A 17,672-nucleotide genomic window follows, 5' to 3' on the forward strand; every position below is an offset into this window, starting at 1 on the left:
TCTGTTCTGTTCTTAAGGTCGAAGTAGAAAGATATTTTTTCCTAGAAAAGAAAACGCTGGTGTTTGTCTAAAATGTTCTAGTGTCAGGGGTATAATTAAAAAATGAATAGTCTTCACTTTCCCACGTCATTTACAGACGTAAGATGTCTCTTCAACAAATTCACTTGAATGCCAAATGTGGCCGGGGTAGGAATAAAAGCATTGGTGTAATAAAATTTAAAATAATTTAAACTCTGAAAGAGGCTACTAAGCTACAGAGTGAATTGACAGTAACATTAGGAATGGGTATCAGTCATTTATAAATGATATATAAATCAGCATGTATTGTATTGTATTGTATTGTATTGTATTGTATTGTATTTCAGTCGTGCAGTGCTTCACACATTTGTTAGACTGCCACCTAATGTAAGGTTTATGCTACAGCTTCCCTAAATCAATTTGTAATTATTTGTAAGTATCAAAATCTAAATAAAAATTGAAGTTGGTATAATAGTTAATGCATCATCGAAATAAAATTTAAAAAACATTTTTTGATGGGTTAGCTTAGAAATTAATTGAACAGAGTACTGTATGTCAAACAGTGACACAATGTCTGCATAGGAGCGTCTTGAGACTTTTTCAGTGTCATGGAAATCCTATTGTTTATTCTTTTCTGACAATTTCGATTCACCTAGGGCTCTATTTTTGTGCCCAGCGCCAGTCTAGCGCAAAACGCATGGGTGGAGCTTTCTTTCTTTTTGTATCTTTGTAGATGACCGCAGATGGAAAAGGGCATTTGCTTTGCGCCGTTGTGGGAGTGAACACAACCTGCTTGTTTCCCAGCCAATCGAAACGGCTCCACTCATTGCCATTAAATTCAGTGCAGAAGAATTGCACAGAGTCTTTGACATTGTGGAAGCAGAAGATTGAAGTGTGCAAAGTACACTTAAAAAGAACTGGAGGCAGACCTCCACGGGTGGATGATGTAAAGTTGGCCGGGGCAAACACAGTTCACTGCAGTGAAGTGGGCACCTGCATACCCCTTTCCATAACGGTCATTCATGTTCATGTGTGACCTCTCCCACCCGTACCCCTCACCTATCATGTGTGTGCTGTCTACGGAAATAGAGCCCATAGCGTGCAGGGACAAAAAAAACAAAAAGAGCCTTTTTGTGAACTGCCCATGTGATCGCCACTGGAAGCTTTGCCTTCCTCCTGCCTCCAGTCTTGACCAGCTTCCATTCTTTAATGGACTGTTTCCTGTCTTCTGATATCTCCAAACACACACAGGAATTTGTAAACATCTAATACACAGAAACAAGGGTGTGCTCTGAAGAATCCCAATCAAAATGGTCAATGTAACAAATGGTGAATTTCATGAACTTGTAGCCCTGAGGAAGCCACGGGTGCACTGGATTGGCTTTCGCATGCTGCTAACTGGTAAATCAGACAGCCTTGAAAAAGTACGTGCAGATGGTGAAAGGCCTCACTAACTGAGATGCCAGGCAGAATGCATCTTGGTGCACCGGTGGCTCGCAAACTTTGTGGGCGTGTTTTAGTGCTGCATTTGCGCAATATCCTTTGTGAATGGGACATTAAGATGGAGCAAACTGCGGGTGCAAATGAGGTGAAATTCACGGTGCTATCAGCAAATCAATCCTTGGGGATTCGGCCCTCAGTTTTACATAGTCAGTTTTGTCTGCATTAGACATTAATTAATCGATTGGTGCACCAGTTAATCACAATTTATAAATGGAATATGTAGAATGAATATGAGGCCCTATTCCAAAAATGGTATCTTCAGCAAAGAACAGATGAATTGTACAGCGGATTGAAAAGCAAGCTTGTAAAATCCAGATGGCTGACACAGATTAGGTGTTATTCTATGTAATAAATATGGGGAGCTTTTTTTGAATGGCAGACGATTATAACATAGTTTTTCAAGTTTCCATGGAGAGGACAGACACATTTCTGGCGCAAAATGTGTGAATAAGGGAGTGTGGTGAGTTTTTTAAAGCCCAATGACAACTCGGATTATTTATAGCCTACCTTGCAAGAATTGGGTGATTCCTATGCTAATCACTTCACAAAGTGGGACAAAGGTAAAAGCGATGCAAACATTTCACGAGCCTGTCAATGCTTCTTCAGCCAATTGGAGGGTCATGGTCGTATTAAGGCTGTCCACACCACTGTATTCCTTTTAAGGTTTCAACCATGGCAGATTTGCATCCTCTTTCTTAGAATCGCAAACCGCTGTTTGACAATGCTAGAAGGAGATTTGACGCCCGATTTAGATTTATGATGAATGAAGGGAACTTGGACAACCTTCTATTTTCTGCTTGAGTGAGTCATTGGTGGATCATTGGAGTTCAACCCTCTTGAATGAGACACTGGGGCCAAATGCCAAACCATCAATGAAAACAGCCATTTGCTAACTCCAATGTGAGGAAAAACGAAAAAACCATCCAAAGTGCCGCTAACCAAAGAAGGAGCTGCTGGGTGACAAAAGCAGCCTTGCACTCCCGCAAGATGAATATCTCAAGTCTCATGGAAGGCATTTGGCTGAATGTTCTTCTCCAGTTCACTGGATTGATAGTCATCTCTGATTGTTCTTTAGCTGCAAAGAGTCCAAGGGAGTGCAATGATTTCCTATTTTCTGCACTTAAGAGTAACCCATTTGGCAAAGAGAACATTTCACAATTTTTTTCTGATTTTGAGTCTAATAGTGACCAGAGACCATATTCAACACAGAGCCAAGAATTTTTGACAGATAACATCCATGTATCCACGGTATATTGCGTGCTGTCTGTAATGTCTAATATTCATTGAGCCAGCAGAGTACAGACTATTGAAGAATGATGTTGCAATGAAATGCGTTGAAAATATGACAGTGTTTGTTTCTGAACGAGCAGATACTATGTAAATGGAAGGAATATTATGTATCCATCCACAGATGGGGGTCGCATATTTGTAAACGTGTAAACAACTTTGAGACTTTGAGTCATATGTGCTTTGCTTAACAGAGGTCTTAGTGTGTTTCCCCCAATATATATATATATTTCATCATTTTGGAGGCATCACAGCATGGCATGTGTAACCAATGGTGTCCGACTGCGTTGTGTTTAAGAATATTGATGACGCACAGAAGGATTTCTTGTGTTGGTTGCGTTGAATCGTCTCAATCACAAAACAGCAGAAAACAATGTCCTCCCGTCAAAACCCTTACACAAATTCTATGGCACAGCAATGTATCAAAATACGTAATTCAACTTGTAAATGAGAAAAAATATCCCCTGCTCTAAAAATGCTAACTTCTCCATGGACAGCAAGAGAAAAAGGGGAGAGTCAAAGGCGTGAGATAAGATAAGATAAGATATCCTTTATTCGTCCCACACTGGGGAAATTTACAGCCTCCAGCAGCAAGAATGTATGTAGAAAGAAGAAAGAAGAAAGAGAAAAAAACAACAAACATCTTTCAATTAAATGCAATATGAACACAAAATGGATAAATCGCAGTACTATTTACAATTTTACTTCACATAATTTAATTATTATTATTATTATGATTGTTATTTTTTATTCATCAGCCTGACAGCAGTCGGTAGGAACGAGCGTCGGTATCTCTCCTTCTTGCAGCGCGGGTGTAACAGTCTCTGGCTGAAGGAGCTACCAAGTGCTGTCAGGGCGGGCTGGAGGGGGTGGGAGGGACTGGCCATCATAGCTTTTAGCTTAGTTAGCATCCTTCTGTTGCCCACCTCCTCCAGAGTGTCAAGGGAGCAACCCAGGACAGAACTGGCCTTCCTGACCAGTCGCTCCAGTCTCTTTCTGTCCCGGGCTGAGATGCTGCCTGACCAGCAGACAATGCCATAATGGATGGCCGAGGCCACCACCGAGTTATAGAACGTCTTAAGGAGTGACCCCTGAACCCCAAAAGACCTCAGTTTCCTGAGTAGGAAGAGTCGGCTCTGTCCTTTCCTAATCAGGGTGTCCGTGTTTGTAGACCAGTCCAGTTTGTCGTTCAGAAGAACACCAAGGTACTTGTAGGAGGTCACCCTCTCTATGTCCACACCCTGGATGTTCATCGGTGCTGGTGAGGACTTTTTCCTGCAGAAATCCACAACCAACTCCTTAGTTTTCCTAGGGTTGATCTGGAGGAGATTCTGCTGGCACCAGTCCACAAAGTCCTTTGTCAGTCCCCTGTACTCCCGTTCACCATAAAAGAGGCAGTGGCACATTCATGATTGAAGTAGGGGAACACATACAAATTTTTGTTGCACCTTTTGATAATGGAGGATATACTAAAAGAAGACACCAGGTATTTATCATTTCAAAGATTTTGTGTAGTTATAATGTAGGAGAGTAAGTATTTCCAAGTTTTTTAAAAACCATATACTCTTGTAACGAATGCATACTTTTTGCGATGTCTGCTCTCTACGGCTTTGGAGACTGAGGTCACCATTGTATTGAAAACGGTGTTCCACACCATTCCAAGAAAATCAAAATTATAATATAGCTATTTTTAGAACACGCCCACAAGCAACTCATAAGGTTCTTGAACGCTGATCTATTCTAGTATCTTGTGTTGAACATGTTCAGATTCACCCAATGAATTGATTTAACAAAATGACAAAAATATTTGTTAATTTTTCCTGGTGAGGTAAATAAATGTATTTATTGCAGTATAGCAAATTGAAGACGAACTCCTCCAAATGCTTCTAAAATGTGTATTTATGTAAGAAAATGTTATTTCCATGTTGTCTTGACCATGAAAAATTGTCCATTCTTCGATGGCTTTCGTTCCATCCACAAATGATGTTTTATATGTTACCACCTTGTCAATAAAAGTTAACCACCCAAACCCAGCAGAAAAGTGTTGTGTGAAACGTTGGACGGCTTCATTTGACAGTCAAGAGTATGAGCGCAGACCGGGGGTGGAAAAGCCTGTCACACTGTTGACACTGTCATGTGACAGATACACTTAATAGGTTAACAAGTCTAGCGTGGATCTTTAACACACATTAGCAAATTTGTAAAAAGACACCATCGCCAAGGCGTGCATTTCATGTGATTCACTTAGTTTGTTCACATGATTCGAGATGTCAAGTCAAGTCAACAGTATTTATAGAGCACTTTCAAACAGCCATCGCTGCATACAAAGTGCTGTACATGGAGTAATTTAACATGCACAATAAACAGTAAGACGAATCGGTAATAAAGGCGGTAGAAAGCACCAAGCAGTAAAATCAAGAACAAATCTAAGTCATGCTGAGTCGAACGCCAAAGAATACAAGTGAGTTTTGAGGAGGGCTTTAAAGATGGGCAGCGAGGAGGCTTGCCGAATGTTCAGTGGGAGGTCATTCCAGAGAGAGGGACCAGCAACAGAAAAGATGAATGGATGATTAAAAAAAAATCCCACTATAAGTACAGTTAGTTGAATATTGAGACAATGTCAAAGACTATCATCTTGCTTTTATTTATCAGCACTGTATTTGGAGTGAAATTGTACTTGAAAATGTACTTTCAGGTTAAATTTAAGAAGCACTTATAGAAATTACAGCCATTTTATTGAAACAGTACCTTCAGTTTGTGGGGCTAAAAAGTAGTAGACATTTGACTCAAAGGTTTATAGACATGGAGTAGTTGACTGAGCAGAAAGTGTTAAACCCTGTCTCTGTTCCTTCAGTTTGTGGGGCTAAAAAGTAGTAGACATTTGACTCAAAGGTTTATAGACATGGAGTAGTTGACTGAGCAGAAAGTGTTAAACCCTGTCTCTGTTCGTCTCAGTCTTCGAAGGCCTCTCTTGGTTCACCCCACCTTCTGCATCTCCAAAATTAAGCCAGTTAATCAGAGTTCCCTCGTCCCCCTGACAAGCCACTGCCTTTATACTTGTTCATACTGTGAAAAGACTTTTGGCTGTAAAAAGCGTGGATGTGGTCAACAATTTCCAGTTCACGAGGAGGGGTACAGACCACAGTAGAGATCCGGGATTCTTGAATGCAAGTTTCATTGAGCACAAAGACTTGATGAATTGATTCACTTCTAGTCATATTGCGATGCCTTTTTAGACTCAGCTACTTATTTTGTATTATTTGGTCTGAAAATGGCTGCCACTAATGAATTAAGGATTTTGTGTCTGGCAGAATCTGGGGCCATCTGGAGACATCACTACAGGGAGGGGTGCTGTCATGTCTCGATGTTTGTTAAGTTCTCAGAGTTTAAGTCCTCTTCTTCATGTTGTCATGAATGCTTTTATTTTCCAGTAATTGTTTCCTCCAGTTTCAGAAGCTTTTTCCTGCCCTTGAGTCTCCTCATCTTAATAATTGCTTCCACCTTTGCCCCGTCCCCGTGTATTGAGGTGGGAAATTTATGTCAGAACAGTCATGACAAAACAGGCATGACGGATGTTCGGCCAATGCTTTCCCAATATCCACCTCTGTATACATCTCTCTCGCTCTCTCTCTCTCTCTCTCTTTACTGGCACCTGTAACGAGGACAAGCAACAGTGAGGATGAGTGTGGTTTGTCAGCTGCTGGGTGATTTGCTATTTTTATTCAAATTAAGGGAGCCTACTGTGCAGAGCATACAGTGGCACTAAGTCTAGCCAAAATGAATGTTTGTAGGACATCCTTGTTGTTGCTCTTTAGGGACTTTTTCCATGCTCGAGACTTTGTGTATTCATCTTTTTTGTGATTTAAATGTACTTAATGAATGTGTGTGTGTGTGTGTGTGTGTGTGTGTGTGTGTGTGTGTGTGTGTGTGTGTGTGTATTCGTAGTTATAGTTATTATATTATATCAATGTCCAGTTCATAGATGGCATGTAGGGAGAAAAAAAATCCAGGAGAAATAAAGAAATACAGTACACGTAAACTCATTGTTTCGGTGTTGTTACCTTGAACAGTATTTAACTTCATGATTGAGTGTTGAGTGCTTGTTTTCTGCACACTGGACAGCGTTCACACTCTTCAACTCCTCCCCTCGGCCAATACACTTAGACAGCAGAGAGGGAGAGCACAAGGGAGGGAACCAAAGAGAGCAGTTGAAAAAAGGTGGGCTCTCACGCTGATGCACTCGTACACTTCTTGCTTTAGAGCCACTTTTCTCTTTCATTTTCAAACTGTCGCAGTTGTCTATTGTACAGCTGTTTGTGATGGTTGCTCTGATGTTGTACTTTATAAGGCTGACTTTTTTTTAAATCCAAATTTGGACTTTTACCGACTCTGTGAACTTTTATTGTTTCAGCATTGAGGGAAATGTATTTTTTGTAGAGAACATGTTGACTTCATTAAGAGGTCCTCGTTTGTGGAAGCATGGGAAGCCCGGGCTGAAGTTTGAGTGCGGCCAAACGATCCTCCTGAGGCGAGAAATGTAAGAACATCTGTTTTTTTGCAAGCAATTACCCTATTTATTACTTTTTTTTTTTTAAAATGTTGCTGTGCCAAACTTGTAGTGTCTGAGTGGGCGAATAATGGACGGCAACCTAAGCGCATCAGCTGCTTTGAGGAACAACACGGCCCCCTACCACCCGGCGGCGGGATCCTGGATCCTCCTCGTACTGGTCGCTGTCATCATCATCATCGTGGTGGGAAACCTGCTGGTCATCATCGCTGTAGCTTCTACTTCCCAGCTCCAAACAACGACAAACATTTTCATCATGTCACTGGCGTGCGCTGACCTCATCATGGGCGTCCTGGTGGTGCCCCTGGGGGCCACCATTGTGCTGACGGGCAACTGGCAGCTCGATGAAACCTTGTGTGATTTCTGGACTTCAGTGGATGTCTTGTGTGTGACGGCGAGCATAGAAACTCTCTGTGTGATAGCGGTGGACCGCTACATAGCAATTACGAGGCCGCTCCGACACCAAGTTTTACTGTGTAAGTGGCGTGCCAGGGCGATCGTTTGCTTGGTGTGGCTTGTTTCCGCCTTAATCTCCTTTGTGCCAATTATGAAAGGATACTGGCGCGCAGACGATGAATACGAAGCCAGAATCTGCTACGATGACCCTGCTTGCTGTGACTTTGTCACCAACCGGGCTTATGCCATCGTATCTTCCACAGTGTCTTTTTACATTCCTCTCTTTATCATGATCTTTGTGTATGCAAAGGTCTTCTTAATAGCGAGACGGCAGGTGCAGCTCATTGATAAAAGCAGAATGCGTTTCAAGCATGAGTGTTCAACAACGCAAATGCAAGTGGTCAATCCAGCCCTCCAGTCGGTGTGCATGAACCAGGGTATGTGCAACAGTGGAATGGGGCGGAAAGGCATCAAGCGAAGACCATCGCGGTTATTGCTTGTGAAAGAACACAAGGCCCTAAAAACTTTGGGTATCATCATGGGGACGTTTACGATATGCTGGTTGCCGTTTTTTGTTGCCAACATCATCAACGCTTTTGACCGGAGCGTTCCGTCGGAGAGGATCTTCAGACTCTTAAACTGGCTGGGTTATGTCAACTCTGGCCTCAACCCCATCATCTACTGCCGAAGCCCGGAGTTCCGCGCTGCCTTCAAGAACCTTCTGGGCTGTCCATGGCTGTCCACCCTGTGGCTCAACACATTCTATAAAGAAGTGCAGACTCGCTGCTCCTGCTTTCAATGGCGGGCCGAGTCGGGCCTGGCAGGTTCTTTCCAGAAAACTCCAACTGGTAGCGTGGCCAGTACTCGAGGGAACAAGAGCGAAGAGGCTTCCCCAGTTACTCTCCAGTCCAACGGCAGCACACAGATCAATGATGTATCACAACCAGACGCCAGATTGTAAGTGTTATTTTCTTTTTTTAACTTTTATTTTCGCTTTCTTTCAGTTGTAATGGCTTGCACACTTCATGATACATTTTTCTGAATGCATATTTTTTGGCATAGTGCTTGTTTTGACATGCAAATATTCACCTACCATAGGAATGTTATAGGGAGGAACATCTACAGCAATGCCCTCATCTCATCCTTGTACTCCTCAAAATAGCCAAGTATAGTGTTAGTGGGCTGTCATGTGACAGTTCATCAACAACCAACCAAAGTCATGGCAAAAATAAAAAATAAAAAAAGGAAGAACAAAAGAAAAACGAGTCACATTAGCCTATAATGTATTGTATTGTATTTACCACATTATGACATCCTGATGCAGATAAAGAATCCTGTGAAAAAGCAAAATGAGTTGGAAATGGCAAAACATTTTTTTTAATCCAGGCAAAGGTCAGTCCAGGTAGGGGTACAACAGCCATAAGGCAATAAATAAACAAACAAATAAATAAAAATAGATAAATAAATAAATGAATGAATGAATGAATGAATAAGCAGAGTGAAAAGTAAAAAAGCCTGAGTAGAATCAGCAAACTGGCAATGAGACCAGCCCCACGAGGGGAATATATACAGGGGCTTGATTGGGAAGTTGAAACAGGTGAGGGCAAAACAATCACGAAGCAGGTGACACAGACGAGGAAGGGGGCGGTGAGGCAGAGAGCAGCCAGCAGGTCGTGCCGTTTGATTACAACGCAACAAAATGATGAAAAGGAAATACTGTACATCCAAATTATTTTTTCTAGATTCATTATTAAAAATAAATTTGATTCTTAGCAGGGTCTATGCGCATTCTCGAAAAAAGCTAAACAACAATAAATAAAATAATAAGTACATTTTTCAATGTAAAAAAATCGGGAAGATGAAGAAATGCAACAAGCAGACAAGGTTAATTGGAAAATGCTATAATCATGTTCTGAGCTGCAATTAAGAAATATTAACTTAATATAGTGGAGGTCTGATAAAAGTGGTCTTAATATATCACGTCACATTAGTTGATTCTGTTCATAATCCTGCATATTAATATGACAGCAACGTTGAGTTTATTAATTCACTACAGGTGTCCATATTAGACTTTCTTCAGAAAATAACTCATTGGAAGCATTTGCTGTTTCAACATTACAAAATTAAACTGGAATTTAAGACCTGAGTTTGAATACAAAAGGACTGCAACATTATCAGTTCTTTTATAAAGTGTGTAATTCATTTCCTGAATTGGAATGGGTTGGAAAATAACATATTATTAACGGAGCTTTTAGCTGTCAGTAGTGAGGAAGTGGATTTACTGCCCATGTACGGCTGACACATGGAGATTTGTGGCACATATCAGCAAATATTAGCATGGCTCCTTGCCAGCGGTGAGGGCCTCCGAGGACCAAGCCCAACGCCAAGCACATCAGATAAATCTTTATCATACATGCACAGAACACTCTGTCCAATTAGATGCGCAGGCTGTTTACCACACAGTTTATACCGAAGTTGGAAATGTACATTTGGCTCAATGTCACACCAAAGTGCAGCCACAAGCAGACTAAGCTTTTAATCAACAAAAACACAACAGCAAAAAGTGACATGAACCAGAAGTACCGGTTGCTAATGGAAATAAAATACAAGAGAATAAATCACGCTGCTACCATTTATTCCGGCGTACTTATTAAGGGGTTTTAAATAAGTTATTACTGAGTTTAACGTATTATAAATCCATAATAACCTGCTATGGGTTATTAATTATAACACTTAAACATTTAGCTACAATAATCTGCTTTTGCCTGTTTGTTAGTTTTAAATTCTTGTAATTCCTGAATTACATTACTTACATTCTCATACTTTACCCTTAACCGTGATATTTTTACAACGTTTGGTTTGTATCGGGATTATTTACATCCACACCCTGGCACTCTTGTGTCAATTTTCTCTTGTATTCATAATGGATATTTCAATACCTTTCTCTTTTTATCAACTTAGTTCTGATTTATCATGATATTTAATGTTTAGAATTTATCATTTTAACTCTGATTGATGTAGGTTGTTTGTACAATTTTTTAAATTTGTTTTTGAACAACTTCTATGTCATTATCTAACTTAGTTTTATGGAAGCATGATATTTCAATTATAAATATTTGCTCTTTTGCTTTACGGCACTTCATGTATCATAAACTCTCCTGGTGGCATTTTACAGCCATCAGCAATATCGCTATGAAACAGGAGACAGTAGATCATCTTAAAATAAAATGTCATTTTCAGGGAGTTTAATGAATGAACTATCAACCTCAAATGATTGTTTCTTTCAAATGATTGTCAGCTGTGCTGTCTGTCTGCTGCAGAAATGAGGAGCAGACTATTGACAGCTGTGACTTGATAAAAAAAAAAAGGCGATAAGAAGCCCGATCTCTTGAGTGCTGAGGGACTTCGCATAAGGATGACTCTCAATACTCAGGCTACTTTGTTTTCAGAGAAATGCTCGCATTCATATCACAGCAGTTCTGTCAACATTGCCAGCGGCCGACGCAGTCTCGCTCGTACAGTACACTTGGAGTTACTTCAAGTTGAAGGGGAGACTAAGGTTTATTCAATCCACCCTTACAGATAACAATGATAACAATGTTAATCATGGGGTAATGTTAAGAAAATCTAAATCTACACATAAGCCCTTGGCGTGCAACTCAAATATGCTTATATTGTACCTTCAACCTTATTTTTTGAAAGGAACATGGCTGACCGGCATGGCTGGTAAAATTCTTTGTGAAATAAATTGCCGTACAAATAATCCTTAATTGAGGGAGAGCCTTTATGGCAGGCATGTCCAAAGTCCGGCCCGCGGGCCAAATCCGGCCCGCGGTCGAATTTCATCCGGCCCTCGGCCCCTTTCATAAAATCAGTGCCGTCTGGCCCGCAGGTTGGGCGCAATGGAACACGTGTTGCATTGACTGAGGTCTCGTAGACTGGTGAGTGATGTTTCATAGATGACTGCCTCCCTCTAGTGGCTAAATGAGTAATAGCATTCACTAAATGAGTAATAGCATTTAGACACTAGAGGGCATCACTCACGAGTTAACAAGACATCACTCCGTGTTTATATTGACTGATATGTCATATTTCAAATGATCCTTGCAGTTGTGGATATGTGTATTGCTTGTTCATTTCCCTGTTGTTCGAGTCAAAGGTTTTGTGACTATTGAAAAGTCATGGTGATACATTTTATGTTTCAAATCAATCAATTTGCACTCAGGAGACATCTGTTTAAGAAAAAGTCAAGTGAATAAGCAGTTGCATGTGATATACCTGTTTCAAATGAACCAAAAGAAATTCTTAAGATTGTTGAAATTAAAATAAAAATGGAAATGTGAAACAGACTGGCTTACTAAAATTTGTTGAACAATATTGTTGTTCAATGTAAAGAATGTCAGCCAAGGTCGGCCCCCCAACATTTTACCACATAAAATCTGGCCCCCTTGGCAAAAAGTTTGGACACCCCTGCTTTATGGGGTTTGACTGGGGATCTAACATCTCGGTTGAGGACTGTCTTGTGATCAAATGTTCAGCAAAAAGTAATCAATTAACCCGCATAACGTGAAAGAGTTCCTTTATTGATCAAAAAAATAATTAAAAAAATAATCATCTTTCATCAAAATGAGAAATATAAAAATCATTCAATCTAATTTGGGTAATTATTCACCCCACTCATGGAAGCATGTAGCTTCCAGTTGGTCATACATCTCAGGGTCCAACAGCACACTCAGGTTGGCCTGAAGCTTTTTGGAGGGATGGGTTTGTGCGAAGGGTTGACAAAAACGTGGACTAAAAATGCCCCTGTTAGTTTGACCAATGAGAAAAACCAATTGCGTTGTATACACGATACAGAATATAGGCAGTGTTCTGATAGGGGCCACATGCTACATACCCTGGTACTGTCGTGGTTCAGTATTTGCTGCTGTCTTCCATGTCGATGATGAAGGTTCATTTCCCGGTCATCATCCTCATACCCAAATAAATCGGTGCGTCGTGTCAGAAAGGCAAAAAACAGAATCTATGGTCAACAAATTATGTGGTTACCCCTGAGAGGACCAGCAGAAAATCTGAACAACATGTACAGTAGACATGTACGCCACTGGAACAAGTTCACTGCTCTTTAGTGATGATGTGACTGAAAACAGAAAAAAGCCCAAAGTGATTTGTAAAATGAAAAGGCAGCACATTTTCTCACTCACATTCAGCCAAATAATGAAAAACTAATTAAGCACGTCATGACGTCATAACAGCGGGGCTTGTCCCCTGGGGGGGGGCACGTTTGGCACTGAGGAACATCCGTTATTATTATTATTATTATTATTATTATTATTATTATTGACCTATTTATGTATTTATTGATTGCTGTACTAAAGTGTAATTGCACATCCTCTGAATTAATGTGCGCAGAAGACTATAGCTGTGTTTTGCCCCCCTTCACCCCCACTACCAGACCACAAAGATAAAAAGATTTTTAAGCACAGTTGTAATCAAGTTATTTCCATCTGTATTTTGTCTGTATGGAAGCGTGTGAGTCTTCCTGTACAGACATGTCCGGTGGACTTCATAACATCAGTCTTCGTGTTGTGTTGGGGGAAAACTGATGAACTTCCATGAGAGATTGCAGGACTAGGGGATGCTTGCTGTTATTAGCAAACAAACAACAACAAAAACACAATAAATCGCAAATGGGAGTACACTGATAGCAACTGTGTTTTCTCCCGAAGAAGGCCACCGTGCTTTGACTGTTAAAGTAATTGGTATGAACTTTTATCTGATTGCAACTGATATTCCATACAAGGCATGATCAACTCAAGCCAACAAGCTGCACAATTACATTCAACTAAGGTCATTTTTATACAACCCCACCTCCCTCCCCCAGCCTCCCAACAAACAAAAGAGTCAGATCACATACCAGGAAACATACTACAGTGGTCTCTACAGTCTGGTGTGCCCTTGTACTTCTTCCTTTGGGTGCCAATAACAATGTCATAAACCAAACCAGACAAGAACTAGCAAATGATATGCTTCATAGAACCTCATTTGTGGATCGCAGTTATGTTACTGTTGCACTGATATTCTTTTGTGTGTGTGTGTGTGTTTGAAGTGTTGTGTTCATTTTTTATAATAATGATAATAATAATAATAATGATAATTTGATATATGAGTGTCATGAGTGATGAGCGTGGACGTGAAACAAGTTAGGTTGTTCATCACATTTATTGTCTGTTTGCAGCAGGGCCCCTTTCTCTGTGAATAGCGGGAATTTACTGTATAGAACATTAGTTGCCACTTCATCTTGATGCTTTCCTTAGGCCATAAATATTGCAAAAGACGATTCGAAATGGGTTATGATACAATTCAAGCTCAGTTTTTTTTGAAGTGGATCCATTTGATTAGATTCATTCCATTCCATTCGATATGGAAAAGTTGAGAGGGTATGACCCAATCATTTTCGTCTTGCTATTTTGCTGTATGAATGAACTTGTTTGGAGAGCACTGTCAATGTGACCTTTCTTTGGATCTGGACCGTGATATATTTTAAAGTGCAACTATTTTATCCGGTTTGATTCAATGCACTCACGTTTTAAACCAAAACCAACTTCTCTAATCTAATCTAACTGTTGTTTTTTGTGTGTTAAAAGAGAAGTAGATCTACATGTCGACTTTATGCTTTCACTCCTTCAGAGAAGTTTCACAAATATTTACAATGGGAGCAAGATATCAGCAAACAACACTTGATCACTAGAATATTTGTCTCCTGGGATGAAACATGCTCAGTAATTTCCCAGAAAATTCTAAGAGAACCACAATCAAGTGTTTGTGGGAGTGTTGGTTAGAAATAGCAAGCAAAGTACTGTAAACTACCGTGCCAGTTTTTTTTTAGGCATTTTGATCGTAATCTGTTCATGTGTTTCTCCTTTTCTTCCATAGCTTCACACTGCAGGAAAAGGAAGGATGAAGATGACCACGCGTCATACTACTGAAGCCATTACTGTGAATCCCAGCAGCCACCGAGGAGCCTCGGCAGTGGATCACGAGCTCCAGCACTCAAGTGGCGGGACTGACTCATGAGAAAACGATTTGCTGTGGCTGCTCCCACGCAGCGTCATTAGCATGAAACTTTACACTGACCGAATTTGAATATGTACTTACAAATCATGATTTACATCCAAACTGATAGGCTTCTGCTTGTGGTTTCAAATTGTAAAAATAATAATAATAATAGCACAATATGATAAATAATTTATCTATTTATGATACGTAGAATCTTTTGCAAAATATGCTGCCTAATTTAATAAACTCTTTTCACAGTCAATCAATGAATATTAATTGCATAAATATGAAAAGGCTGGGCGGCCCGGTGAGCTAGTGGTTACCGTGTCGACCTCACCGCGCAGAGGTACCGGGCTCAATTCCAGCTCTGGCCTCCCTGTGTGACGTTTGCATGTTCTCCCCGGGCCTGCATGGGTTTTCTCCGGGTACTCCGGTTTTCTCCCACATTTCAAAAACACACACGGCAGGCTGATTGAGAACATTAAAATTGTCCCAATGTGTGAGTGTGTGTGCAGATGGTTGTTCATCTGTGTGTGCCTTGCGATTGGCTGTCAACCGGTTCAAGGTGACCCCTGCCTACTACCTGAAGACGGCTGGGCTAGGCTCCAGACCACCCCCCCCCCCACCTCCGCCCCACCCGCGACCCTTGTGAGGTTAAGTGGATCGGAAAATGGATGAATGGATCGATGAAAGGGCTGTCCTGTGAAATCACTTCTGATTTGTCTTTTCAGCATTCATCTTTCTAGTAAGATTTTGAACTCGTCATGTAGTTATCATATCTAAATCCTGACAATAAATGAAAAAAAATAAGTCATTTAAATCAGCCTTTTTCAATTTGCTGCCCACTCAAACCCTCTATTAGCCAGGACATACAAGTAAATTCCTATCAGCAGTTTTTCATCAATTTGCAATAACAGATGACAAACCGCATGTAAAATGTCATGAATTGCAGCATTAGCAAATATATATATACTTTTGATAACCATTTTAAGGACAACTTCTGAAGGAGCTGCCTTGCGAGGTGCATAGCAAAGCGCAGCATATCAAGCACTGTATTGGCCAATACATCTTCACCAAAGTACACAGAGATACTCTCATGTCATGTCGCCATACCACAAACTGTTCAGCATTCACAGCGCATTAATTTTGTCTTGCCACAGTTTAATCACACAACACAACCCATCGATTTTTTTGTCAGAATCAAACTTCTTTGTGTGTTTTAAGCATGTGATCATGCCATCGTTGTCGTGCACTGAGAAATAAAAATAGAAATGCAAACCATTTGTTGCATGTGTGCTCCCTGCAGACCCACCACACAGGCCGTCTCCTGTCTGTCGAGAAAGAAAAAAAAAGGCCCAAGATGCCATACCCGAAAAGACACAGGAAGTCTGCCATTTTGTTTGAAAAATTACCATTGCAGGGTAATTTTTGGTCATTTCCTTGATTCCTTCAAAACTGTACGCACTTCCAGAGATTTAGTTCGATGATACTAAATCTCCAGCCGGCATATCTTCCAACTTTCTCCCAAAAGCGTGAGGAGGTGAAGACCGCACTGTTCACAGTTTGAACTTATTGTGTTCACTGATTGTGGCTTATTATGGTAAATTTTGCTTGCAGTTATTTTTTTATTTTAGATAAGGTGAGCAAAGTCTTTGAGGAAAGCCTGCTCTACACTACTGAAAACAACTACAATTATCGTAATGTGTATGTGTGTAATGTGTGTGTTTAAAAAGTCTTCAGAGCGTTCATAGTGAGTGGATATGAAGAGCAAATAGGATTCCGGTGTTTTGGGTCTATCTGTTGCCTCAGACGTTGACATGTTTTCCCCGTCCTCATGTGGTTTTGTCCCCGTCTTCCTCCCATGAATTTTAGGCGTTGAAGGTTCACTGAAAACTCTTAACTTGCCCATAGCTTTGATTTTTATTCAGAATGGTTACCTATGGTGACCAGTCCATGGTGTATTTCCAATTGACAAAATCTTGATTCACCGGTTTATAAGATGTTGGTTCAAATACAATATCAGCTTCCAACTGCCCTGTCCTGCTTTTTCTGCTTGAACGCAGAGGGTCAAATTCACTGGAGAATTGTTGATGGCAGCAGTTGCATGCACAAGGCAACGCTGAGAGATGGAAAAGCTGCTTTTATTGCCACCTAGTGCACATTTGTGACTACTAGCTTGAAGTCTTTTCTTCTCCACGTGAATAATTACAGTCCCCGATTGTTCATATGGCACACGTCCATCTATTCTTTCCACAAGGAAAATAGATGAACCTGTCGAAAGTGCCCCCAAGGGTTTTGCTGTTACTTAAGGAGCCGATACACATAGTAGGAGGCTGAATTTCTCCTCCATCATTATCCGAAAGAAATTATGTGCCAGCGCCTGCACTAAATTACTTTCATAGGCACACATAGGGCATAATTCTGCCATAATTGACAGTACTTTGAAAGAGTACGAGAGTAACACTCAAGCACAAACAGTAAATCCGGCCCATGTTGCCGGGGCGACTGTTTCTGTTGCCTAGCAGCTCTCCCCCCCGAAACAAAAGGCTGGCGGGTCGCAGACAGTGTTGCCTTGATGAAAAGGAGTGAAAAACAGCGAAGGCCCAACAGGTAACTTTGATTGTCCACCATCCATTCCTGAAACAGTTTGCCTTCTTTCAGGTGAGGTAATCGAGCAGTACTTTTAAAGACATGCAAACAAACAGAGGTCTTTACTTGATGCCGTCACCTGTGCAAATAGTGAGGCAGTTTGCTGAGAGAGGTGTTTACTTACGAAGCTTGACTGAGTTTTCATTGTCCTTGTTATGCAAGACTTTGAAAACATCTGAGACCACCATTGCTT

The 17,672-nt window shown here is 40.7% G+C and overlaps 1 protein-coding gene across 2 annotated transcripts; it reads left to right on the forward strand.

Moving 5' to 3' along the window:
• Positions 1-6,917: 6,917 nt before the first annotated feature.
• Positions 6,918-16,189, forward strand: LOC127601927 (beta-1 adrenergic receptor-like). Of its 2 annotated transcripts, XM_052067645.1 has the most exons (4): positions 6,918-7,026; positions 7,246-7,345; positions 7,428-8,728; positions 14,708-16,189. In XM_052067645.1, exons 3-4 carry the CDS (start codon positions 7,446-7,448, stop codon positions 14,733-14,735), a joined length of 1,311 nt encoding a protein of 436 aa, XP_051923605.1. In that variant the 5' UTR covers positions 6,918-7,026; positions 7,246-7,345; positions 7,428-7,445; the 3' UTR covers positions 14,736-16,189. The 2 variants fall into 2 exon arrangements, with proteins under 2 accessions (XP_051923605.1, XP_051923604.1); XM_052067644.1 differs by lacking the exon at positions 6,918-7,026 and having other exon boundaries at positions 7,033-7,345.
• Positions 16,190-17,672: the final 1,483 nt, after the last annotated feature.

This window comes from Hippocampus zosterae, chromosome 6, assembly GCF_025434085.1.
Source record: "Hippocampus zosterae strain Florida chromosome 6, ASM2543408v3, whole genome shotgun sequence".
Taxonomy (NCBI): Eukaryota; Metazoa; Chordata; class Actinopteri; order Syngnathiformes; family Syngnathidae; genus Hippocampus; species Hippocampus zosterae.